This window comes from Callithrix jacchus, chromosome 5 (genome assembly GCF_049354715.1).
Source record: "Callithrix jacchus isolate 240 chromosome 5, calJac240_pri, whole genome shotgun sequence".
NCBI classification, from domain to species: Eukaryota; Metazoa; Chordata; class Mammalia; order Primates; family Cebidae; genus Callithrix; species Callithrix jacchus.
In genome coordinates, this window is record NC_133506.1 from 75,054,519 (window position 1) to 75,081,569 (window position 27,051).

The window sequence follows — 27,051 nt, forward strand, 5'->3', positions numbered from 1 at the left end:
TGCTCTAGGGAAAGAAAGATTTTAAAGTAAGAAGCATATATGTATATATATATATATATATATATATATATATATACACACACACACATATATGTAAATATATATATATATACACATATATATGTAAAATAACCATATATAAACCTTAATTATAAAAGATTCCAGCCAAGCATAATTACAAAGATAAGTGCTTTCTTACCGTCTTTCCAAAGCTCTGCCACAAATCTGTCTGATGACTGGTGCAAAAGGGTGGCCACATTGTCATTCAGGGGGTCCATGTTCTTCATCAGCCACTCATCTGCCTTATAGTCCACCTATCCCACACCAAAGCCAGAAGTGGTGAAATGGAGAACACAAAACCAAACACAAAAACAGAAACACTTGAAGCCTCAACCAAAAACTTTCATACAATAGTCCAAAAAATGGGTTGTCTGAAAGACAGTATGTTTGTAATATATACTTGCATTTGTTTATAAACGTTTATCAGCACCTTTGTTAAACCTTCATAAAAATGTAGCTAAATTTCAAACAGCCATTTTAATCGTTATTCGACATAAGAGTTCTTACCTTCCCTGCATAATGTATAATGCAAAAATCAGCTTTGTCTTTGAGTTGCCGGGGTTTCTGAAACTTGGAGTGGGAACCTTGCTCTTGAACAAGCTTTTCAACAAAGGTTTTATCTGTGGCTTTAGGGAACCAGCATTCTTCATCCAAAAGGGCCAGTACACCAGGAGGGTTCGCCTGATAATGACAGGCAATAAGAATTCACAAGGTTTGCATGTCACTTTAATACTACTGAGTTTGGCACTTAACTTCCAAAACAATTAGTTTTATGAAGATCCATGGAAAACAAATTGCTAGGATGGAAGCAATTTGTTATGTCTAAGCCATAACAAGTTTATAATTCAAACACTGATATCTCAAACTGCTAAATAAGTACTAGCAAGAAAACAGAGGAGTCACTTACCTGAAACTTATAAATACTGTATGCAAACTGCAAGTAAATGAATTCTAAACAGATGGCTCCACAAAAATGTTAAATAAAAGAAGCCAGAAATGAAGTAGGATGTGGAGAGATGAAACTGAATGTTTATATTCAACAACTCGCTTGGATAAAGCATTATAACACCTCAACTAACTAGAATGCTTCAGACATTTTATATGCTAATCAGTTTAAGTGATGATTAAATAAAATGTATCACTTTTTGGCGAAATATTTTTTAACTATTACTAAGTAGAGTATATGGAAGTTGATAAACTAAGTCATCAACTGCTTTATACATTTGTTTTAACAAACACCTGACAAGCCATTTTATGTGATTCCATTATTACCTCATTGAAAAAAAGTGCTAGATGAATCCACAGAGACAGAAAGTAGATTAGTGGTGGCTGGGGTTGAGGGAAGAGAATGCAGAGTGACCGCTAACGGGTATGAGGTTTCTTTCTGGGGTGATGAAAACGTGGCAGGATTAGGTAGTGGTGAAGGTTGTACAACTTTGTGAATATACTAAAACAATCACTGAATTTAGTTTTAAAAGGGTGGATTTCATGTTTTGTGAATTATGTGTCAATTTTTAAAAAGGCCTTGGAGCTCATCATTCTCTGGAGTGATTTCCTCTGTGGAGGTAAATGACACATGAAAGCTAAATAAAATATTTAAATAGTCATAGTCTATTTTCTAGTGCTTCTGGGTCATCATTTATTGCCAAACCGCAAATATGGCAAGTGTGTGATACAAAACTGAACTTGTACTAATTCTAGGGCACACTCATGAAATCAGCTTTTTGAATAAGACTCTAAGATCAGTTCTCTTCAACTCACAAAGCCTTCATAATTATTGGCAAAGAGTTGGCTATACATACCAATGCTGTTTTTATAAGTAGCTAGAGGCTACAGTTAAATAGAAATGAAACAGTATAATAGTGTAATCACAGAAAGGAATGGGTGATCTGAATGCCAGCAGGTGGAAGCTCAGAAAACCCTTCTGCAATGGAGACCCTTACCCCAGGACTCCTCCCGCTGAAAGAACTGTCAGGATTTCAGATCAGCTAAAAGACGGTAATCTGAAGCAACCAGGATTAGGTTACTTTAGAGGAGCTCAGAGAGTATCCCGAGCACACAACAACTATGAGAAATAAAGTTCCACATTAATGTTAATATAACAGCAACAACTTTCTTTTACCCTTTTACATTCTTAACCACTTTTTTTTTTTTTTCTGTGATGGAGCTCTGTTGCCAGGCTGGAGTACAGTGGCATGATCTCAGCTCCCTGCAACCTCTGCCTCTGGGTTCAAGCGATTCTCCTGCCTCAGCCTCCCGAGTAGCTGGGACTATAGGTGCGTGCCACCATACCCAGCTAATTTTTGTATTTTTAGTAGAGATAGTGTTTCAACATGTTGGCCAGGATGGTCTCGATCTCTTGACCTCGTGACCTGCCTGCCTCGGCCTCCCAAAGTGCTGTGATTACAGGAGTGAGCTATCACACCCAGCCCATTCTTAACCACTTTTAATGAGAATTTTCCTAAATCCTGATATAATATCTCAAATAAAATTTATATTTTTTCTAAATGACTCAGTGACAGCATGATTATGAATACCATTATTGTGTCTCCTTTTTATTTTTTCCACTTCATTCTTCAATGTCAAGATCTCTCTTATCATTCCTTCTTTTAATTGGGTATTTCCAAGAGCTGTAAGCTTAGAAGCCTATGTTTTTGCATACTGGTCATGAGTTTTGTGAAAGCTTTTGAACTCAGAGGCTTGCCTGCTACCAGCCCACAATCTGGCAAGGCAGGGGCTGGGATTACGTGAGATGAGATAAGCCTGGCACGGGCCTGTCAAGCCCCACCACAAAGGATTTTTTAAATGGTACTTTCCTTCTAGAAAGTATCGTTTTCACTCTCCATTTTGAAAGGAACATCAATGGAATCATTATCCCATGTCATTCCACAGGCTATATAGTTAAATTCCCCATCATCATAAACTCTTATGGAGTTTCAAAACATTTTTATTTATTTATTATTATTATTATTTTTTGAGTCTCGCTCTTGTTCCCCAGGCTGGAGTGCAACCGTGTGATCTCAGCTTACTGTAACCTCCACCTCCCAGCTTCAAGCGATTCTCCTGCCTCACCCTCCTGAGTAGCTGGGACTACAAGCGCCCACCATCACGACTGGCTAATTTTTAGTAGAGATGGGGTTTCAGCATGTTGGCCAGGCTGGTCTCAAACTCCTGACCTCAGGTGATCCGCCCACCTTGGCCTCCGAAAGTGTTGGGATTATAGGCATGAGCCACCGTGCCTGGACATGTTCTTATTTTTAAATTAGATTTTATACTTCTATAAATAAGTAGAATAATCCTCAAATTGAGGTAAAGAGTGAGTCAGCATTAAATCTTGAATTCCTTCCCTCCCCTTTCTGAGCCATCTCTCCTTTAAATTAGGACGATTTAGGCAGGGAATAAAGGGCCCACTCTAAAGGTTTAAGGAAGAGCCTAGAGGTGTCAGTACAAAGAGTACAGGAAGGAAAGAAGGAACAAGTTAACTAATTCTGCTCATTACCCCTAAGTGTCTAGGCATAACTGGTTACTAGGAATGTCGTGACTTCCCTGTTCCAACACTTTCTGAATACCCTGGCTGCTGTGGTTTGAATGTGTTCCCCAAAAGTTCACATATTGGAAACTGGTTCCCGATGCAGCAGTGTTGAGACAGAAGACATCTGGGAGGTAACTGGGTCATGGGGGCTCTTTCCTAGTAAATGGATTAACTCGTTCATAGATTAATGGGTTGTTGAGGAGGTGGGTTAGTTATCATGAGAGCAGGTCTGTCATAAAAAGCCAATTTGGCCATTTCTTATGAGCCTCCCTCACCACGTGATGCCCTGTGCCACCTCAGGACTCTGCCGAGAGTTCCCACCAACAAGAATACCCTCATCCAATGCAGCCCCTAGACCTGGGACTTCCCAGACTATGGTCTACAAGAAATAAATTTCTTTTCTTTATAAATTACTCAGTCTGAGGTATTCAGTTATAGTAACAGAAAACAGACTAAGACACTTGCCAAATAACTTCCCTAAAATACCACTTTCAATGTGCTGTTTACCTGCTAATTTCTGTCCACAAAATTCATCCCTGGAACACTCCCTGCACAGCATCCATACCTGTAATACCTTCCGCAACACTGCCAGCCAACTTTGTGGCCTTTGCTTTTTACCAAATTCAGAGAGTTCTACCCAGGAACCAACGAGCTCACTACTATGTTGTGTTCTGTTTTGTGGCTTCAAGATCAGGTTCTTGAGGACCAAGGCCATGCTATATACTATCTCATAGCCCCATGGCACACCCAGTCTGCATTTCAAGCCCATAATGGAGGATTTAATAAATTCTTTTTTTTTTTTGAGACAGAGTCTCACTCTGTCACTTAGGCTGGAATGCAGTGGTGCGACCATTTCACTGTAGCCTCCAACTCAGGGCCTCAAAGCATCCTCCCACCTCAGCCTCCTGAGAAGCTGGTACTATGGGCATGTGACACCATGCCCGGCTAATTTTAAAACTTTCTTGTAGAGATATAGTCACACTATGTTGCCTAGGCTGGTCTCGAACTCCTGGTCTTAAGTGATTCTCTCACCTCAGCTTTCCAAAGCACTGAGATTACAGGCATAAGCCACCATACCTGGCCCAATAAGTTGCTCTCTGGATCTTATTCTACCACAATAATATTTACACTTAAGGCCTGGAAAAGAATTAAAAACATAAACATCAAATCCTTTCTACTTCATCTATTTTTTTTTTTTGAAATAGGGTCTCGCTCTGTCACCTAGGCTGGAGTGCAGTGGCGTAATCTCGGCTCACTGCAACCTCTGCTTCCTGGGTTTAAGCGATTCTTGTCGCAGCCTCCCAAGTATTTGGGGCTACAGACACAGGCCACCACATTGGCTAATTTTTTTGTATTTTTAGTAGAGATAGGATTTCACCATGTTGGCCAGGCTAGTCTTAAACTCCTGACCTCAAGTGATCTACCCACCTCAGCCTCCCAAAGTGCTGGGATTACAGGCGCCTGGCCTTCTACCTCACCTATTTTTGCTCAGAGTTAGTCATTAGGGTTGAAATGTTTAATTATTTTACCCCATCATTTTCACCTTTAGATTGCAATTATTGTGTGAGAGTAAAAAAAAATATATTAAAAAATGGTATATAAAGTATTTTGTCCTAGAGGATAAAGCAAAAGAAATGCACATTAGTTCTTAATGACTCAATTGTATTTCTTTTACTTTATCCTCTAGGACAAAATACTTTATATACCATTTTTTAATATTAAAAGGCCAAACTTCAGTTATCTGCAAAATGGATTTACATGACACGTCTTGTTCTCAGCTAAATCAAGTGTCAGGTGGAGCTCACGTTCTTTGAGAGGTCCACGCAAATGCCAGCACATGGGGCCATCTGTGGTCTGCGTGGGCTGGAGCCCACTATCCAGTATATCCATGCACGCAAGGACAGAAAGCAAGCTATGAGGAGGGCTAAAGAAGGGTTTCAGTGGCATGCTATTGCTATTAAATTCTGTAGGTATTTTATCAGAGTATCACCTTCCTAGAAAATTGAGATCAGAAAATGATTTCACCACTGAACAGACTGGATAATTTCGATCTCAGGTTATGCCACTTAAGGTCACTGCTTGAATGGAAAATGGAAGACAGCGCGCAAATGAGGACTCTTACAGGTCTCTCGATCAGGTCGATGCACGGCTGCAGATCCAGCCCGAAGTCGATGAAGTTCCACTCGATGCCTTCGCGCTGGTATTCCTCTTGTTCCAGGATAAACATGGTGTGGTTGAACAACTGCTGCAGCTTCTCGTTGGTGTAGTTGATGCAAAGCTGTTCAAAGGAGTTCAGCTACAAATGTGAAATCGTAATTTTCCAAACATGGGAGGCAGAGGGAAAATGGGAATAATTAGTCATGTAGTTATAAGACATTTTCTCATTAAAAATTATTAATTAGGTATGAAGTACATGATTGTTTATATCTAAGGACAGCAACTAAACCAAATGGGGTGGTCTCCCTATCCCTCTCTCACACAGACTTTTTGAAAAGGTAAAGAGAAAGAACATACTGTCTATGGCCACATTACTGAACTGCAAAAAGAAAAAGATAATAAACCTAGTATGCTAGCTGAATGCTCTACAAGTAAAACAATTCAGTTTTTTTTTGAGATGGAGTCTAGCTCTGTTGCCCAGGCCGGAGGGCAATGGCACAATCTCGGCTCACTGCAACCTCCACCTCCGGGTTCAAGCGGTTCTCCTGCCTCAGCCTCCTGAGTAGCTGGGATTACAGGCACACACCACCATGCCAGGCTAATTTTTGTATTTTTAGTAGAGACAGAATTTCATCATATTGGCCAGGATGGTCTCGAATTCCTGACCTCAGGTGATCCACCTGCCTCGGCCTCCCAAAGTGCTGGGATTACAAACATGAGCCACCACGCCCAGCCAACAATTCAATTCTTATTAGTGAATGGTTAAGGACCAGAAATAAATGAATGAGGCACTGAGTAAGGAAAAAAAGAAAAACAGAAGCTCAGAAAAGCCAGAGGCAAAGGGAGGCAAGTGGGGTAGTGGGCATGCGTCTGAGCTGGGCTGAATGCATCTGGTTCAGTCCCACTCCACTGTCACTCAGGCTGTGGGCTCCAAGGTAAGGTAGGAAAAGAATCATCTTTATTGCACAGAATTGTTGTTGAGAGCTCAGCTGGTCCTGGGACACAGAATGTGCTTAGTATGAGGCTCTGCATTGCTTCTCTAAGCATTCCCTTCCCTTATCAAATCATTCCTTCTAAGCATTCCCTTCCCTTCCCTTATCACTTTTGCGATATCAAAAGTGATACTGCACCGCCCTCACAAAGTGAATTTGGGCATTTTTTCATATGTTCTTGTTATTTCTTTCCTTCTCTCTGAACTCTGCCTATTTTTTAATAGAAAAGTTGATTGGGTGAATGGATAGATGGGTGAATTAGCAGATATAATTTTCTTAATCATCCTATATGCTAGAAGTACCCAACCTCTTTCCTGCTTCTATACTGTTCACACAAGCAACGTGTGCCCATAAATAAACTTTTTCATTATAAAAAGTGATTTTCAATTAAAGAGGATTTCATCCATCTCCAAGGAGTTAATTTATAGTCCGAAAAAGCCCCTCCAATCTTTTCCATTCTCCAGGAGCTGTTATATTCACTATTTCAGAATGAGGTCATACAAGGAGGGCAGAGGCAGCACTTGCCTTGCTCAATACTGTATTTCTAGCACACAGGACAGCTTCATATTTACAGACTGCTGGATTCTGCTTATTCATGATCATGTAGATGAACTTTGCTTTGCCTCAGGATGATGACATCCTATTGCTCTATTTAGACTGGGCTATGACAAAGAATGGTATTTTAAAAAATGAATTTCTACTTGTCTTCCATATTTAAACTACCAACTGTAATTTTAATTAATTTTTAAATCAATAATGCATGGTATAAAATTCAAAGTGTACAAAGAACTGCACCAGTCAGATTCACTTCACTGAAACTTACTTGTTCTCCCTATGATCAACCAGTATCTCCTATGTTTGTGATCTTTCCAGAAATATTCTATGCACTCAGAAATGTGTGTATGTGACCTTGACTTTTTTTAACTTAACAATGTATCTTGTTAAGCCATAGGATCTTTCCTTAGTATATAAAGCCATCCCATTCTTTATAATGGATGTGTAGTATTTCACTGTATGGAGCTATCATAATAATTTGAACCAATTTCCTAAAAGTGGGCATTCAGGCCTTTTCTTTTCTTTTCTTATGACAACGCTCACTGAACAACTTAGCATTTTTACCATCTACATAAATGAACCATTTTCCCATTGAGAACAGGGTATGTCTCTTCACTTGTTCAAGTCCTCTTTTCTTTTTTACAGCAGCACTGTAAAGTTGCCTTCATTTAAATCTTGCTCGTTTCTTTTAAAATTTATTTTTAGGTGTTTCTTGTCTGTTTTTGCTGCATGTGGAAATGAGGGTCTTTTCTTTCATTGTGTCTTCTGATTGTTTATATAGAGGAAACAATGTAACAAATTTTTTTAATGCAATTTGTACCCAGCCACTTTTCATGATTTCTCAATTTATTTACAAATCAATACACATTAAAGCAATCTCTTAGAGTGGCAGCGGCAGGTGAGTGGATTTAACAACTTACCCTTGCAATGGTTCAGTATTTATGAGGGCAGACTTATAATTTTAAAGCGGTTCATTTTAAAATAAGATGATTCAATACTTGATAGTGGCTAAAGTAACACATAGATGATGACAAAGAGCATTTAATATTTGTGTCTTACTATATTTACACAGTTTACATCTACATTTATGCAAATAAAAATATAAATTTTTAGATGGCCAACATGAACTTCCCTGCAAAACTGTAGCAGTTGTGTGACCATGAACCTTTTCTGCATTGATGGTGAGTAAGTGTGTGGACAAATCTAGTCAGATAAACAGTGAAATCTATTGTTAAACCCTGGTTATATCTGCAGTACACAGATCACTGCCTATCTACAAGCCTCCCTCTCACTCTGCTCCTCTCTTGATTCCCAAGCCAAGCCCCCATCATCTTGCCCCTATCCTACTACAAAGTTCCCCTTGACAGCTTCTCAACTTGGCCCCACACTCCACTCCACGTCTCCAACTCCTCTCTCCCTCTGGTCAGCTATATCCAGTCACATTGGTTTTCTAGCAGCTTTGAACATTTGATAAGTTCTATCCCATACAGGCCCACAGGAATTATTCTCATTATGCTGGGAAACTGACCAAGGCTGGCAGCTTCTCATCCTTCAAGTAAGCCTAACTGTTATGGCTGCAGAGGCACCTTCCCTGAACAGCTATCTCAAGCTGGCCTCCCCAGTTATTTCTATCACAGCACCTTTCACTGCATTCTCACAGACCTGTGGATTCAGTCGTTATCTGCCATTTACTGTTTGACTTTACTAGAACAGCAGGGACTATACCCCTGGTGCCTGGTACGTACCGGGCACATGGTGAGCCTTAATATTTGTTAAAAGAACAAACAAAAAGAAGGAAGAGCAAGAGGGACAGGGGAAAGAATACCTCAAAAATTTCAAATCCAGCAATATCCAGGATTCCAATGAAAGATGCTCCCTGACGTTTGGTCCTATCCAGAGCTTTATTGATACGGTGAACAAGCCAGCGGAAGAGACGCTCATAGGTAGCTTTTGCCAATGCTTCTACTGCAAAATCGGCCTGTAATTAGATCACAAAAACCTTTTATTCTGGAAGCAATCTCAAGGAAGCATTAATAGCTGTTTTATGGAATTTAATGTTATACAGCACTCAAAACACCTGAGATGGCATTTACTACTTAATCGTGTCTCAATTTTACAAAATCAATAGAAGGTAATATTAGTACAATTAAATGAACACTGGGAATAATGAATTTGGGGGACGGGTAAAGATACCCAGTAAAAATAAGCTCCTCCCCATACGCCTGGGTTCTGGACAGCATTATCCGCCCTGATTCAGCTCAGTTAGCTGGCACCTTTTCTCTGCTGCACCACCCAGCACAGGAACAAGGTAGTGGGGGCCCTTCTGCTAGTCTGGTTCCCAAAGTATGCAGATTTTTCTATTGGATTATCTATCTACCTGGGGAAAACTGAAAACTATAATTTGACATTTACTTTTTTTAAAAAAATCACCTTTATAAACAATTTGTTTTGAGACACAGTCTGGCTCTGTTGCCCAGCCTGGAGTGCTGTGGTGCAATGTCAGTTTACTACAAACTCCAGCTCCCGAGTTCAAGCAATTCTCCTGTTTCAGCCTCCTGAGTAGCTGGGACTACAGCTGCCTGCCACCATGCCCGGCTAATTTGTATATTTTTAGTAGAGATAGGGTTTCACCATGTTGGTCAGGGTGGTCTTGAACTACTGACTTCAAGTGATCCGCCCACCTCGGCCTCCCAGAGTGCTGGGATTACAGGCATGAGCTACTGCGCCCTGCCCCTTTTAAAATTTTCTGAAAACAAAAAGTAAATATACTAAAAAAATACTCAATTAGTATCTAAAAACATCCATGTAAGATAGTTTTTATGGATTCAGTTTGTTACATGTCAATCAGAAGGCCAAATGACCATGGCTTATTATTCAAACAAATCAGTAATAAGAATGAACATTCAACCTACTTGTTCTTTGGTCTGGGCTTTTTGCACATAGTCTCGGCCGACCTTGATCCGGGGAGTCAGGATGGCCCGAGTAAACTCCATCACATTCATCCCAAGAAGATGGCAGAGTTTCTGTGCAACTGAAGTGTAAAAAGTCTCCTAAATATTATATTTTTTACTTATAATCTAGTCACAATATATTCAACAAACACTTGAAAAACCTTAGTAATAATTGTATTAAGAAACAAATAAAAATCTTAAAATCAGGCAAGTTTTAGGTCTAATGAAAAATACCTTCCATCCTTTGAAATTAAGACACACTCTTTTTTAGACTACAGGAGAGGGCTAGTCAGCATTTGACTGCCTTGCCTATTTATTCATTTTTTTTAGAGGCAGGTTCTCACTATGTTGGCCAGGCTGGAGTGCAGTGGCTATTCACAGGTGTGATCTCACTATTGATCAGCATGGGAGTTTTGACCTGCTCCATTTTCAACTTGGGCTGTTCATTTCTCTTTAGCTAACTTAGTGGTCCCTACTGCTGGGAGGTTACCATACTGACGCCGAATGTAGCGTAGACAACTGATAGGCATAGCACATGACAGCTTAGTATTCCTGGGCTCAAGCCATCCTCCTGCTTCAGCCTCCCAAGTAGCTGGGACTACACAGCTCCCATGTCCAGCCTCCTTGCCTTTGTAAGAGGGACCTGATCCTCTTTTATTTATGCGTCATTTTAAAATTTCAAAGCCAAGCTATACTAATACCTGCTTTACTCTACATTTTAGATGGCTCCATTTTAAGTCTATTTAACCATGTAGAAGCCATACAGAGGATGGAGGATGGAGGCCCAACTGCCAGCCAAACTACTTTGATTGAATACATGAATGGTCCTGGAAGTCATCAGCCCTAAGATGAGGTGCCACAGCTTGGTCAGGAAATGGTGGACCAAGAAGCAGCAGGAGGGGCAGGTCCCTTAGAAGAATATTTATATATAAAATATTTAAATATGTTTTAATATTTAAATTGTATACTTAAATATGTATATCAGTTTGCTTTACATGGTCTAGAGACAAAAAGAAAAGTGAGGAATCTCTATAATGCCTCAACTGCTTGATTACTCCAATAAGTTAGTTATCTTGCCTCATGGAGGCATCCACAATCCACTGCGGCCAGTGAAGGCCGAATTAAATTGTTATCAAGCCTCAAATTGGTTACAAAAAAGGATTATTTTTCAAGGGCAGATAATGTGACTTTATGTCGGCCTTCATTGGCCACAGTGGATTGTGGATGCCTCCATGAGGCAAGATAACTAACACTGGAGTAATCAAGCAGTTGAGGCAATATAGATTCCTCACTTTTCTTTTTGTCTCTAGACCATCTAAAGCAAACTGATATATATATTTAAGTATACAATTTAAATATTAAAACATATTTAAATATTTTATATATATATAGGTTCACAAACTTTTGTTCCTGACCAACACAAATTTAAAACCATTTTCAACATTTTAAAATGGGAAATTTCCTCTTAAAATCTAGATTTCCATTTTTCTTTGAAAAGTCACTTACTTTTGGCAACACTGGACCTGTATTCCTGACAAGGTACCCGCTGGCTGGAACTCAGCAGCTACAGCTCCCTCTCAGGTAAGTGTGTGACCTCCTGCGGCTGAGTTCTCCTCCCTCAATTCCCAAGGACTCCTCTATACTAAGGCAGAGACCATGACCATTTTTCATCCTATGCTCAGTCCCCTGCCCTCATTTATAGAATCAGGGGGACCCTGGTATAAGCACACGAGGTTGTCACTCTCCTCGAGAGTCCCTTGGGAAACACTTCAGAGGTGCTTTTATGCTTGTATTGTAACACATTCTTGGAGTGCACAACAAGCCACCAAAATAAAAACAAAGTGAGTATTCATCAGTTTACCTGTATTTTCTGGCATGGAAGCTTGATCAGTATTTCTCTCCTTTTTGAAGGAAATATTTCCAAACTGTAGCACTGAAGATACTACTTTAAGCATTGCTTCAAATTGATAAAAAGAAAAAAAATTAATATTGCCTCAAAATGTAACAGAGAGATACTCTGATTTATTTTATGCTAAAAATTAGCTATACAAAACTCTTCAGTAAGATACGTCTTTTCAGGATTTCATACAATTCATTAGTTTCCCAATCATTTTCTAGTTTAGGTGACTGACCCCAAAAGTTTTAGGAAAGTATCAGGATCTTAGAGAAATCACACATACACAGAATTTCTTCATGAGAGAAGCCCATTATACGCATTGCTTCCATAGTCTCCTGGAAGTTATCTTTGTCTTGTTGTCCCGGAATAGGAATATAGCCATTGGAGAGAAACCTGTAGTTATTAAATCCTTCAAGGAGCAAATCGGCTAAAAGGAAATATAATGGAATAAAATTTAATAAATACTCATAAAGACAACTAAGCCACACCTGCGTTCAACCTGTGCCAATGTCACAGGAGAATAGGGGTCACCATGCAACCCATTGCCAGCAAAATGTTTTTTTTAAAAAAATATATTCATGTAAATACACAAACACACATTTTTCCATTATTTGTACCAATGAAGGAAAAAGATGTTAACAACACAAAAACCTTAACAGGAGTTTTTGGGATGGCAGTTTGTACAATATTCTATTTGAAATCAGTATCTGGGAAATGATATCAATTTTCCAGATTTCAAGACTTCATGCTTTTCAGATTTAAATATTTGAGCCCTCTTTTTTGAAGAAAAGCTTTTAAATCCATATTCCATATTCCTATCTTAGCAAGTAGTTTGCAGCAAACACTATAAAGTTAATATGAAAACTATCACAGACATAAGCTAGAGATATAGATGATGTGGACCAAGCAAGTCCCAAACCCAGCAAAGGCCCTGAAACACTTGTCCAAACCAATTTGCTTGGTGGTTAACTTGCCTTTACAGTGATGATGTGATGTGATGCAGCAGACTATTATAACAGGTACCCCCACTGACTACTTGTACTGTAGGGGCCATGAATTAAAGAGAACTTACTCTATTGATAAATGCATTCTTGAGAGCCAAAGAATATTTCTCAGGAGTGCTCAAAATAGCAGGGCTATGAATCCTTATAACAGATGTGCAAATGTGCTCCCAACTTTCTTTGTGACTGGCTCTCTTGCTCTACTGCAGAGAAGTTCTATAGGTCATCCCATCCCGTAATTCTTGCCTACATCACATTTAATTTCTAAGGGTAGTGCCTGCTGCTTTCTTTTCCTATTTCTTTCAAGACTTTGATCATCTAAAATAATTTATTCCTATTGCAGTTATTGCCAGTCTGAAAGCCTGAGTGTTTTCTTCTCTTTAACGTTAAATATTGCATACTCTTGAATTTTTAGCCTTTCCTTGGCAATAACTCTATTTTTTTGTTGCTTGATTTTTTCCTTTGCAGGTCTTTGATTAATTTTTGGGTTCAATGGTTTCACAGATGTCTGTGGTTAGCAAAAGCCTAGACGCCAGATGAGAAAAGTATTAACTGTATATGTGTCTATTTTGATATCTAGATAATATTCTATATAACAATCATACAGAAACACTAAATTTAAGAATCAGAAGAGATGGGAAAGTTATGCATCTTCTCCTCTCCCTCATATGTTGCTAAGCAAAATTCTGACCCAGACTAGAACTCTCCTTTGCACCTTGCCCAACTCTAGTCCTTGTGATTCATGACATTCGATCAATTAATCAGTTGAAATCCACTATAGGCTCTTTCTAGTACTAATGGAAGCAATACCATATATATTCAATTGTAAATTTAGAAATTAAAATATTTATTCTACTTAATTACGTAAATTTCTTTCCCCTTATTTTTATGTTTTAAAATGTTGAAACAGAATTGTAAAATATGCAACATTTGTCTTCTAATTTTAAAATTTTTTTTAAAGAAATAGAAGTACAAAAGATTATATTTCATGATTTAACCAGCTGGAAATTTGTTTTGTGTGTAAAAAATTGTTTTCCAAAGTTGTTTTTTGTCAAAAAATATTTAAAAAGATGTTCCAGTGAATATAAAATAGTAAAAACCTTTGTAACTTACATTTTAGGTGTTCCCCTGCTCCAGATAACAACTGGTAAAAGATATGAAAAGTACGTTCATCTTTAGCTTGACGAACAGCACGAGACTTTTCCAGAAGGTCTGAGCAAAGATGGTTAAGAATTATTTAATACTTAAATAAATAGAGGCCATCTTTCAGTGTCTATATAAACTTAAATCATAAAACCTCTTCTTTCTCTGATATATATAAACTATCCTGCAATGAACTATTCTAAATCATTGTCTTCCACCTGTGAAAAAAGAAAATACATGTAACTTATGTTCCTAACTAATCTTCTAGAATCATTGGTCTGGGAAGGAACTTAAAAGATTATAGGTTGCTCATGCCTGTAATCCCAGCACTTTGGGAGGCCCAGGTGGGCGAATCACAAGGTCAAGAGATTGAAACCATCCTAGCCAACGTGGTGAAACCTGGCTTCTACTAAAAATGCAAAAATTAGCTGGGTGTGGTAGCATGTGCCTGTGGTCCCAGCTACTCCGGAGGCTGAGGCAGGAGAATTGCTTGAACGAGGGAGGCAGAAGTTGCAGTGAACCAATATCATGCCATTGCACTCCAGCCTGGTGACAGAGCAAGACTCTGTCTCAAAAAAAAAAAAAAAAAAGGTGCTTCACTCACTCAGCTCTGCTTTACCTCATCCTTCTCCTAATGTGGATTACATTCAAAGAATACCACACTATACAAGGAACTGTAAGAAGCTGTTAAAAATAAAGTACAGTTGTTTAAGGCAGGAGAAAGAAGCTCTATAATACCAGATTAACACGGTTTTATAAGTAAGGAAGCCATGGCACAAGGAAATTAAGTCAAAATAGTATAGCTAATAAGCAGTACAGTTAGGAATCAAAAACTCGTCTGGACTCCAAAATGCATGCTGAGTGCCCACAGTGCTACCTTATTGAAAGCCTCCTACATGAGAGGTACTGGCCCCTTCATATCCAGCAGGGCATGTAACTTTTCCAAATACCTTGATAGCTACGATGAGATTAAGCACTAGTCTTCCCTCTGCTGCTCTGAAGAGCCAGTGCAGCCAGTACCTAAGCCTGCTGCTACTTACCCTGCCTGGGTTTCCCAGGGGGCAGGCAGCATACTCTCCAGCAGCTCCTGTGTTTCAGATCACTGCACACCCAGCTGTGTATCTTATCTGGGGTTCAGATCCACAGTATCTTGATGCTCCTGGAGTGTCTATGAGTTGACAGTCACACTGGGCTCTCGAGAATGTGTCTCACTGTTTTGGAAGATGATTGCCTCTTTTGAGGTAAACCTTCCCTGTGGCCACCAAAGTGAATTAATTCTGTATGTGTCAGGTAGCCTGAATTTTAAATCAGACTATCCCACACATCCTCCACGTCTGGTGAAAGACACACTCATGTGAAACATGCTCTGACACACCTATATGAAGAAAGCCGAACTGCACATTCATTCTCCTGTCATTTTCAACTATTTCCAGTTTTTGCTGGCTGTGAGAACATTTAGAGACATAAAATACTGTTCTTAACCAGAAAATCATGGTCTATCCCTGAAAGGATAGAAACAATATGTATTTCTATCACTGGAGATTATTCTAACAAGCATCAGAAAATTGTTACCTATGTATGCCTCTTCCAAATTGGCACACTATCATTTAGAATCATTTCTATTTTATTACATCTCTAATCAAATGTATTTTATGTATATATGTATGTGCATACACATTATAAACTTTCTGATGGCCATTTTAGGCAGGTGACATTTCTTAGGACTATTCTATGTATTTGACATTTTATTTTTTTCTTCAGCTTTATCCTACTTAACACTAATTGAAACTACTTTAACTCTGTAATCTTATAAGGATTGTTTCAATGAGCACATGTTCATCCTCCTAATGTCAGAAGTAGATGGTAAAATGCGGGCTAACAGCAATAGGGAAAGTGAACTGCATTCATCTAAATGTCCCATACCACACAAACACTGTGGCACTCTCCACATTCCCAGCCATATGAATAGGCTATAGCCTGGTTCTAAAAACAATAAAACATTTCGGAGTTAATATTCAGTAGTTAAAAGTATTAGAGCAAGGCACAATATCTTTGGGCTCAAGTTTTATCTATTATCTGGATTTTGGGAGTGATATCACAGAGGGTTGCCATGGGGCTGGAAGAAGACTAAATCATTCTATATTTTGGATTATACAATTATAAAAAAGGATACATGTTTCAATGTTGGCCCCAACGATATAGCCAGTTACATCAAAGTTGATCCGAATAAATTTGCCCTGAAAATAAATTAAAAAGAGAAAGTTGAAAATATTAAGTATATACTGGATCTGAACACTATAATAAACTAAGAAGGCAATATGCCCTACCAAGTGTCCATGAATTAGTTACAATGATGGATCTTATATATTGCCTCAAACAAAAAGAAAAAAGAAAAAAACAGGCCTTGGTACATTTCAAAAAGTAGCAATAGAATAGGCTACTTTCCTGGACTATAACATAATAAAATTAGAAATTATTAACAAAAGGAAAGTAGTGAGATCCCAGTCATTCAGAAGTTTTTAAAAGCTCTTCTAAATAATCTGAAATGAGAGATTTTAATAGTTTTAAAGGACTACTCTATTCAGCACTATAATGGTAGATTTAAAAATATGAATAATATTCAGAGAGAGATCCAAGATGGCCGTCTAGCAGCAGCTCAGGGTTGCAGCTCCCAGTGAAGGCGCAGGGAGTGAGTGAATGCCAGACTTCCGGACAAATTTTTGTTGCTTACGGACCAAGAGATTCCCAGTGGAGGAGCCCCATGGGTTGCCAGTGCGACTCTTTTGGCCGGCATGGCTGTTTTGCTGGCGTCCTGGCGTGGCGGTTCTCAGTGCGGAGTATGTGGGAGTGGGTGCCCTTTTAGTTGGTGTTGGGAGCTCTGAGAAGGCAGAGTCACCCATTCAGCTGTTGGGGAGGGGGATTGAAGCCGGGAGCCAGACCGGGAGATTCCCGGGCAGAAAAGTGCCACGAATGTCAGTGCTGCTGTTTTAGCCAGTGCGGTCGCCGCACGGGAAATTGCATAGATCCGGGTTCCTTTTCAGCGGGCGACTGGGGCACCTGGGAGAGAATCGACCATTCAATTAGGAAAAGAAAAAAAGCGGGCTCTGAGGTGGGGAGCCAGGTGATCGGGCTCAGCTGGTCCCACTCCCCCAAAAAAACAGCAATTGGAAACGCTGATGGTTGAGAGTTTCACAGCAAGCATAGCTGAATCTGGGAAGGTCCAGCTCTGTGGGGGAGGGGCGTCCGCCAAAGGAAAACAAAGAAACAGAAATAACAACATCACCACCAACAAGCCAGACCTCCACTCAGAGACCCAATCTGAAAGTCAGCAATTACAAAGATGACAGGTGGATAAATCCACAAAGATGGGAGGAAATCAGGGCAAAAAGGCTGAAAACATCCAAAATCAGAATGCCTCTCCTCCTTCAGGGGATCGTAGCTCCTCATCAGCAAGGGAACAAGGCCTAATGGAGAATGAGTGTGATGAATTGTCAGAATCAGGCTTCAGAAGGTGGATAATAAGAAACTTCTGTAAGCTAAAAGAACCCAATGAAAAAAGGTTTGACGAAATGCTAATGAGAATAGACAATTTAGAGAGGAATATAAGTGAATTAATGGAGCCGAAAAACACAACACGAGAACTTTGCAAAGTATGCACAAGTTTTAACAGTTGAATTGATCAAGCAGAAGAAAGGATATCAGAGGTTGAAGACCAACTCAATGAAATAAAACAAGAAGACAAGATTAGAGAAAAAAGGATAAAAAGGAATGAGCAAAGTCTCCAAGAAATATGGGACTATGTGAAAAGACCTAATCTACGTTTGATAGGTGTACCTGAATGTGACAAAGAGAATGAATCCAAGCTGGAAAATACTCTTCAGGATATTATTCAGGAAAACTTTGCCAACCTAGCAAGGCAGGACAATATTCAACTCCAGGTAATACAGAGAACACCACAGAGATATTCCTCAAGAAGAGCAACCCCAAGGCACATAATCATCAGATTCACCAGGGTTGAAATGAAGGAGAAAATGCTAAGGGCAGCCAGAGAGAAAGGTCAGGTTACCCACAAAGGGAAGTCTATCAGACTCACATCAGATCTCTCAGCAGAAACCCTACAAGCCAGAAGAAAGTGGGGGCCTATATTCAACATGCTTAAAGAAAAGAACTTTCAACCCAGAATTTCATATCCAGCCAAACTAAGCTTCACAAGCGAAGGAAAAATAAAATCTTTTGTGAACAAGTAAGTACTTAGAGATTTCATCACCACCAGGCCTGCTTTACAAGAGCTTCTGAAAGAAGCACTACACATAGAAAGGAACAACCAGTATCAGCCTTTCCAAAAATATACCAAAAAGTAAAGAGCATCAACATAATGAAGCATTTACATCAACTAATGGGCAAAACAGCTAGCTAGCATCAAATGGCTCAAATATATTATTATTAATCCTAAATTTAAATAGACTAAATCCCTCAATCAAAAGACACAGACAGGCAAATTGGATAAAAAGCCAAAATCCATTGGTATGCTGCATCCAGACCCATCTCACATGCAAGGATACACAAAGACTCAAAACAAAGGGATGGAGGAAGATTTACCAACCAAATGGAGAGCAAAAATAAATAAATAAATAAAAAGCAGGAGTTGCAATTCTTGCCTCTGATAAAATAGACTTTAAAGCAACAAAGATCAAAAGAGGCAAAGAAGGACATTACATAATGGTAAAAGGATCAATGCAACAAGAAGAGCTAACGATCCTAAATATATACGCACCCAATACAGGAGCACCCAGATACATAAGACAAGTTCTTAATGACTTATAAAGAGACTTAGACTCCCACACAATAATAGTTGAAGACGTTAACATCACATTGTCAATATTAGACAGATTAACAAGACAGCAAATTAACAAGGATATCCAGGACATGAACTCAGACCCGGAACAAGTAAACTTAATAAACATTTATAGAATTCTCCACCCTAAATACACAAAACATATATTCTTATCAGTACCACATCACACCTATTCTAAAAGTGACTACATAGAATAGTATGTAGTGAGGAAGTAAATCACTCCTCAGTAATTGCATAGCATTTCACAGGTTTAAATGAAATATTGGTTGGCTGCTTGTTTGTTATTTTCCTCCCTTATTCCTTCCTGTCTCCATTGTTAAGCACAATTATTGGCATAAAAGAGGTTTTCAATACCCATTTTTAGACTGCATTCTAGCCTGGGCAATAAAGCAAGACTCCTGTTCTCTCTCCCTCTTTCTTTCTCTCGTTCATTCTTTTTTTTATTCTTTTTTCTTTCTTTTTTCCTCTCTTTAAAAAAATATGAATAATATTCATGATTTCCTAAAAAATAGAAATCCATTAAAAAAAAATCCAGGAAAGTTAACCCATAAAAATAAAAAATAGTAAAACAGAAGTGCTTCTTTAAAAATGCTAGATTAGTCTTATGAAACAGTTTTACAAATTTCTTTTTCTTTTTTTTTTGAGACGGAGTTTCGCTTTTGTAGCCCAGGCTGGAATGCAATGGCATGATCTCGGCTCATTGCAACTTCTGCCTCCTGGGTTCAAGCAATTCTCCTGCCTTAGCCTCCTGAGTACCTGGGATTACAGACATGTGCCACCACACCTGGATAATTTGTATTTTTAGTAGAGACGAGTTTTTTCATATTGGTCAAGCTGGTTTTGAACTCCTGAACACAGATGATCTGCTGACCTTGGCAGCGCAAAGTGAGGGGATTACAGGCGTGAGCCACTGTACCTGGCCTAGTTTTATGTTTCTAAGGAATATTTGATTTCTTCACTATATATAACTGTTTTAGGAAAAGATAAAAAATGGTGATTATTTCATCATTCATTTCATAAAGTTATCATAACACTGAGTACCCAATATGGTAAAGATATTACAAGGAAAGCTGGGCATGGTGGCTCATGCCTGTAATCCCAGCAGTTTGCGAGGCTGAGGGAGAGGATCACCGAAGGCCATGAGTTTGAGACTAGTCTGGCCAACATGGTGAAACCCTATCTCTATAAAAAATATTAAAAAATATTAGCTGGGTGTGGTGGCACATGCCTGTAATCTCAGCTACTCAGTACTCCTACTGGGGCAGGAGAACTGCTTGAACCCAGGAGGCACAGGTTGCGGTGAACTGAGATCATGCCACTACAATTTAGCTTGGGCGACAGAGTGAGATTCTGTCTCAAAGCAAAATAAAAGCAAATATGGTATGGTTATATCTTACTTATAAAAATATATAAAAGGCTACATTAAACATTTGCAAAACAAAGAAACAATGATCAAGAATGGTTTATTCTAGGACTGCTAAGAAGGACTGATATTAGTAAACATACCACTATTATTCATCATACCAACAGTCAAGGGATTGGAGTGCTGCCTTTCAGGAAACTGATACGATGTCTCGAGTTTATTGGGAAATGGAAAAGGACTTAGAATAATCACAACAATTCTGAGAAAGAAGATCAGAGCTAGGGAGTCACACTACTTGATTTCAAAAAGCTATGAATTTATTAGGACAGTGTGGTATCGGTGTAAGGACAGAGATAGAGATAGTGAAACAGAATAGAGTCCAGGAATAGATCATGTATGTAAGCTAATTCATTTCAACCAAGGTGTCAAGGTAATTTAATAGGGAAAGGACAGTCTTTTCAATAAATGGTGCTTGAAAAATATACAAAATGAAACAAAACAAAATAAAAGAACCCCTAGACTTTTACCTCACACCACATATAAAACTTAACTCAAAACAGATCACATACCTAAATATAAGGGTCAAAACTATAAAACTTCTCAAAAAATAGGAAAAAATCTTTATGACTTTAAATTAGACATGGATTTCCTAGACAGAATGTAAAAAGCATGAACCATAAAATAAAAAAACGGATAAGCTGGATTTCATCAAAATTTACATCTTTTATTCTTCAAAAGATACCATAAAGAAAATGAAGAGGAGCCACAAACTGGGAGATAATATTTGTGAAACACATGTGATAAAAGACTTGTTGCCAGTCTAATAGTAGGACAAACAACCCAATAAGAAAACTGGGTAAGTGATTTAAATAGATATTTTATCACCAAAGATATGTGAATGGCCAATAAATGAAAAGATGCACAGTATCAGTATTTAGGGGAATATAAGTAAAAACAGCCACAGTGAAACACCACTATATACCTACTAGAGTGGCTACATGTTTTTAGAAAGATCAGCAAAGATATATAACAACTAGAACTATCAGACAACCCTGGTGAGAAGGCAAAATGGTACAGCCAGTTTACTGGTTTCTTATAGTGTCAAACACAGATTACTTATTATATGACCCAGCAATCCCACTCCTGGGCAGGGTTTCACCCACGAGGAAGGAATGCATGCATCTACACAGACTTGTACATGAATGCCCACAGCCACTTTATTCTTAATAGCCCCAAACCGGAAACAACCCAAATGTCCACCAACTGGTGAAGGGATAAAGAAATCGTGGTATATTCACACAATGGAACCCTACTGAGCAATGACAAGGAATAAACCAGTGACACACCCAACAATTGGATGGATCTAAAAAGCATTCTGCTGTGTGAAAGAAACTAGACATGAAACACTACATACTATACAATCCCATTTACTTGACATGCCAAAAATTACCGAAAACTCTAGGGACAGAAACAGATCAGTGGTTGCGGGGGGGGGGGGTGGGGGGTGGGGCAGGAGTGGAAATGGATGACACAAAGGCAAAAGGAACCTTTCTGGAGTCAGGGAAACATTCTGCTTCTAGATCATGGTCCTGACTGCACTATGCACACATTTACCTAAATGCATTGAATTGTACACTGAAAAAGGTGAATTTTAATGTATGCCAATAATTTAAAAGCAATCAAGGGAGCGATCTTAGGAACACCTAAATGCCAATTTTTAAAATATAACCCAACATCTATTTTACACAGAAAATTAACAGGACCCCTGTGCAAGGATGACATTCAGATTCGTGAAGTGTTCTATAACATAATGATAATAACTCAGTTCTTTGTATTTACTATAAACAAATTAAATATGCTTCCTTATTAAAGTGAAAGCCGTTAGATTTACACTCTTCTATTTACGGCGCCAGGCAGCTTGCCCATCCTTTTACTCACTACTTTAGGGGCCTTCTCACAAAAGTGTTACTTTTTTCAGTCTATTAATATTTACCTCATATTAAAAAAATGAATAGTCAGTTTGGGATGCTACCTACTACAGAAGTTTCCCAACTATATTTTATTGTATGTAAATTACACCTTAATAGTTGATTTTTTTAAAAAAAGAATCATTTTCTAAAATGAATAATCCATTATATTTTTGCTCAATATTAGGAGCTTTCATTAAGAACTCACCCCATTTTCCTATATAAAAAAACCCCAAACCAAGCTAGTAAACAAGGTGAAAGGGAATGTATGTGGGGAGTGTGGCGGAAGAGCTCTGTGAATATACTGACTTCTTGCTTGAGGAGGAACAAACTGTGATCAGTTCGCAGGAGTAAGTTCTATCTCAGGTATGTGTCAAGGAGCTCCGTTATCATTCCTCCTGGTTCTCCTTCACCATTGCCAAGTGTCCTTCTAACTCTGCTCCCACCAAAATGTACATATTCTATTTCACATTATCTGACAGTGCTGCTCTGCACTAAGAGCTTGATACAATCAGGCACCATGCCATCATCATAACAGAGAGACATTCCATGAAGGGCCTGCTCCCGGTGCTACTAAACCACAGAATGTTCAAGAGGGAGTTGGAGTAAGAAGCAAAGGCATTTTGTGACAAATAGACTCTTACTACATCTTATAAAGTCATGAACAAAAAACCACTTACGCAACATAATAAGCTATCAAAACAAATGGCAAGAACAAAATTACTCTGGACATGACAGTGAATGTGGACAACATAATAGAAGATACAAACTTAGGACTTCTTTAGAAGTTAGGATGGTGTCAGTCACCAAACCTGCAATACCCACTAGCCTAAATACTGATCTTATGGCTTGAAACTTATTGAAGTAATGATTTAAATTCCACTGGAGACCACAATGCAGATCCATCATTATGAGGCTGTTGACTGTTAGTGGTGAGCATTTAGTATTTTTCTTCTATGGAGATCTTGTTAATTAAGAGTCACATAACAAAATTGACAATTTGTTTGCTTATTTGGTTAGTTTTGTTTTGTGGTGGGGAGAGAAAGTTTTGTTTGGATTTTTTTTTTTGAGACGGAGTCTTGCTCTGTCATCAGGCTGGAGTGCAGGACTGCGATCTCAGTTCACTGTAACCTCCACCTCCTGGGTTCAAGCAATTCTCCTGCGTCAGCCTCCTGAGTAACTGGGAGTACAGGCACACGCCACCATGGCTAGCTAGTTTTTTGTATTTTAGTAGAGATGAGGTTTCACCATGTTGATCTCCTGACCTCATGATCCACCTGCCTTGGCTACCCAAAGTGCTGGGATTACAGGTGTGAGCCACTGCACCCGGCTGAATTTTTGTTTTAACATGAGAAAAATTATCCGTCCTTTTGAGATAGGCTAAACAAATAAGCACTTTACACAAATAATACAATTATGACATTCAGAGATGCTGACCTAATGCTCCCCAAACTTAAGATAAACAGTGAGGCTGTGCTTTGTTAACATGTGAAGAACAGTGGGGTCTGTGCAATTCTGCACATAGTAAAGAGGTGCTATGGGAACACAGAGGAAGAGAGAAGGCCTTACAGAACAGTGCCATCTGAGCCTAGCCATCTTAGTGTTTACCATGGACATTAGCTGCTTCATGCTAAATGGTATTTTAAAGAGAGATTCTGTGCTTAAGTTCACTTGAAAACAAAACAAAAAACACTACAAAGAGTAGGAGTCCTTGGCATACTGCAATCTAATTTCAACTTCTTCTAAGTTGCAAGGGAACCAGTATCTACTATTTTGAAGAGATACAACATTCTGGGTTAATAGCTATTCTAAGTAGCAATAGTAGGTACCCTACTCTCTTCTGCCAGTAGGTTCTCACTTATGTTTGCCCTTGCATTGTCAGAATTCAGCAATAGCTGAATATATAAAATTCTGATACCTCATATTTTGTTGACAAGAGAAAGATCTTTTTTGCTCTGTAATTATATAACATGTTCATCTTTAGATTTGTAAGCATCAATCAGAATGGTCAATCCAATGAATTTTCTCATTTTACATCATCTATTTCCTTCAAATAATTTTCATATACACACCCGCTTTCTACATTTGTCCACTTATGTACCGTATAAGGTACATATTGGTACAGAAACATCATACAAGATTAAAGAATACTGTTATTTCAGCAAATGATGGTCTAGGTTCTTGTTGCAAAATACTAAGGCAGTCCTTCCTACTGAATGACTACGTGGGTGATAATGCCATGTTTCTTTTTTGCCCTTAGAAATATATATTATTCTTGAGTTTGAGAAAATTCTAGGCTATCATCTGAAGGCTCAATCTGACACTGCTTATAGAATCGATTTAATCATCTTTATAGTCTATCATGCTATCTGTCTCTTTGTATTCATCTTCTATTCATCTAATGTTTGTGAAATGTTTTTCTGTCAACTTTCTTCTCGTTGACATTATGAGTAGAATGGAAAACTTCTGATTTTTCACCTAGGCTCACTAAAAGCTAAAAGTATTCTACAAAGATGATTTCTCTAGTTTTCTTTCATACCTATTTGAAAGACAATGCAATATTTGGGCTGATTTAGTAAGTAAATTAAAAGATGATGCAATAATTATTACTGTAGCATCTGTCTCGGCAATCCCATTATTCTTACCATTTTATTCTTTTTTAGCATAGTTAAGAATAAATGAGTTAATAATGATATCATTTAGGATGATCAAATAGCAAAATATTTCAGGACACAGCAACAAATAAGATCACTAATATTCCTAATGTAGCTTAGATTTATAAATGGTTCAATTGACCCATATGTAATTACAAGAGAGAATAAATTTTATTCTATTAAAAAAAAAGTATATTTTGTCTTTGGTTTTTGGAAGACCCCTAAGAAAGATTTAAGTTAAAAAACTATCAATCCTTATGAACAGTTACAACTATTCAAAAAAGAAACTGAAATTGGGTCCTGATGCTATATTGAGGGCTAAAATTCTTTATAAATTTTAAACAGCTGGGAGGCTAAGGCAGGAGAATTGCTTGAACCCGGGAGGCGGAGGTTGCAGTGAGTGGAGATCACGCCACTGCACTCCAGCCTGGCAGCGGAGGTTGCAGTGAGCAGAGATTGCGCCACTGCACTCCAGCCTGGTGCCTGGTGACAGAACGAGACTCTGTCTCAAAAAAAAAAAAAAAAAATTTAAACAGCTGTATTATCTATACGATACCTCACTGAGTTAATAAAAATATTGCTATTTTAAGAGACAGTAATCAAAAGGCAATGTTATTACTACAAAGCTGCTGAGGACACAGTGCCAACGTAACTGCCTAGGCAAATGCTTTCTTAAATTTCTCATTGCAATGCTGCAGAAAGGTTCATCAAAATCATACAGTGTCACCTAGTTCTTATTTTAAGAAAACATTTCACTAAAAAAAAATCCAGTAATACAACTTTTAGCTTTCACCAACTTGTGTGTTTAACTTCTTTATTAAGTATATATCAACATGCTGTTTAAGCTTTCAACTCTGAATACTATTTCCTAATTTTTTTTTCTTTACCACCTCAAATAAATTAGAAGTTCAAAAATCCATCAAACAAAACAATTCTTTATTTGGGCAATATTATATACAGATGATTAACTGTGCATTAATTTGGGAAAATTACTATACAGATACCTTTGAACTATAAACAACTATGAAATCTTAATTTAAATATTATTTACTGTATATTTAGTGAATTTATTTTTCCCGAACTTCATGGGAGATTAAAATAGAAAAGGAAGTTAGGTTCAAAGGAAAAGTGGGGCTTTGTAGTCATCATTGCCACCTGAAGCCACCTGCCTCTAACCATGGTCAATGCCACTGTGTTCTTTTGACATAATTGTTGATGATAACCCCCTGGGCTGCCACATCTCCTTCGAGCTGTTTGCCAAGAAAGTTCCAAAAACAGTGGAAAACTTTCATGTGCTAAGCACTGGAGGAAACCGATTTGGTTATAAGGGTTCCTGCTTCCACAAAATCATTCCAGGGTTTATTTTATCTGCCAGGGTGCTGACTTCACACACCATAATAGTGCAAGTCCATCTACTGGGAGAAATTTGATGATGAGAACTTCATCCTGAAGCACACAGGTCCTGGCATCTTGTCCATGGCAAATGCTGGACTGACACAAATGGTTCCCAGTTTTTTACCTGTGTGGCCAAGATTGACTGGCTGGATGGCAAGCATGTGGTCTTGGCAAGGTGAAAGAGGGCATGAATATTATGGAAGCCATGGAGTGCTCTGGGTCCAGGAATGGTGAGATTGGCAAGAAGATCACCACTGCCAACTGTGGACAACGCTAATAATCTGCTTATGTTTGACCTTAACCACCAGACTATGCCTTCTATAGCTCAGGAGAGCATCCCTCTATCCCATTTGCTCACAATTTCCTGTAATCTTTGTGCTCTCACTGCATCTCTTTGGTTTCCTTATTCCCCTCGACATCTAGCTGGATTGCAGTTAAGCTTATGATTATAAAATAAAAACTCAGTAACACAAACAAAGGAGAAATGGGAGAAAATTAAGATTTGAGGCCTCTGAACAGGTGACCTATA

General features: G+C 38.5%; 1 protein-coding gene across 33 annotated transcripts in view; it reads right to left on the minus strand.

The window, feature by feature from the left end:
• Nucleotides 1–27,051, minus strand: part of MYH10 (myosin heavy chain 10) — a 153,136-nt gene that overhangs the window by 57,025 nt on the left and 69,060 nt on the right. For all 33 annotated transcript variants that reach the window (XM_035300005.3, XM_035300001.3, XM_078372999.1 and 30 more), the window contains 9 exons: nt 16,462–16,525; nt 14,259–14,357; nt 12,428–12,571; nt 12,109–12,204; nt 10,209–10,327; nt 9,122–9,274; nt 5,715–5,888; nt 568–741; nt 200–314 (listed from right to left, as the gene is read on the minus strand). In XM_035300005.3, the coding sequence (XP_035155896.1) occupies nt 200–314; nt 568–741; nt 5,715–5,888; nt 9,122–9,274; nt 10,209–10,327; nt 12,109–12,204; nt 12,428–12,571; nt 14,259–14,357; nt 16,462–16,525 (1,138 nt within the window). The remainder of the gene's footprint in view (nt 1–199; nt 315–567; nt 742–5,714; nt 5,889–9,121; nt 9,275–10,208; nt 10,328–12,108; nt 12,205–12,427; nt 12,572–14,258; nt 14,358–16,461; nt 16,526–27,051) is intronic.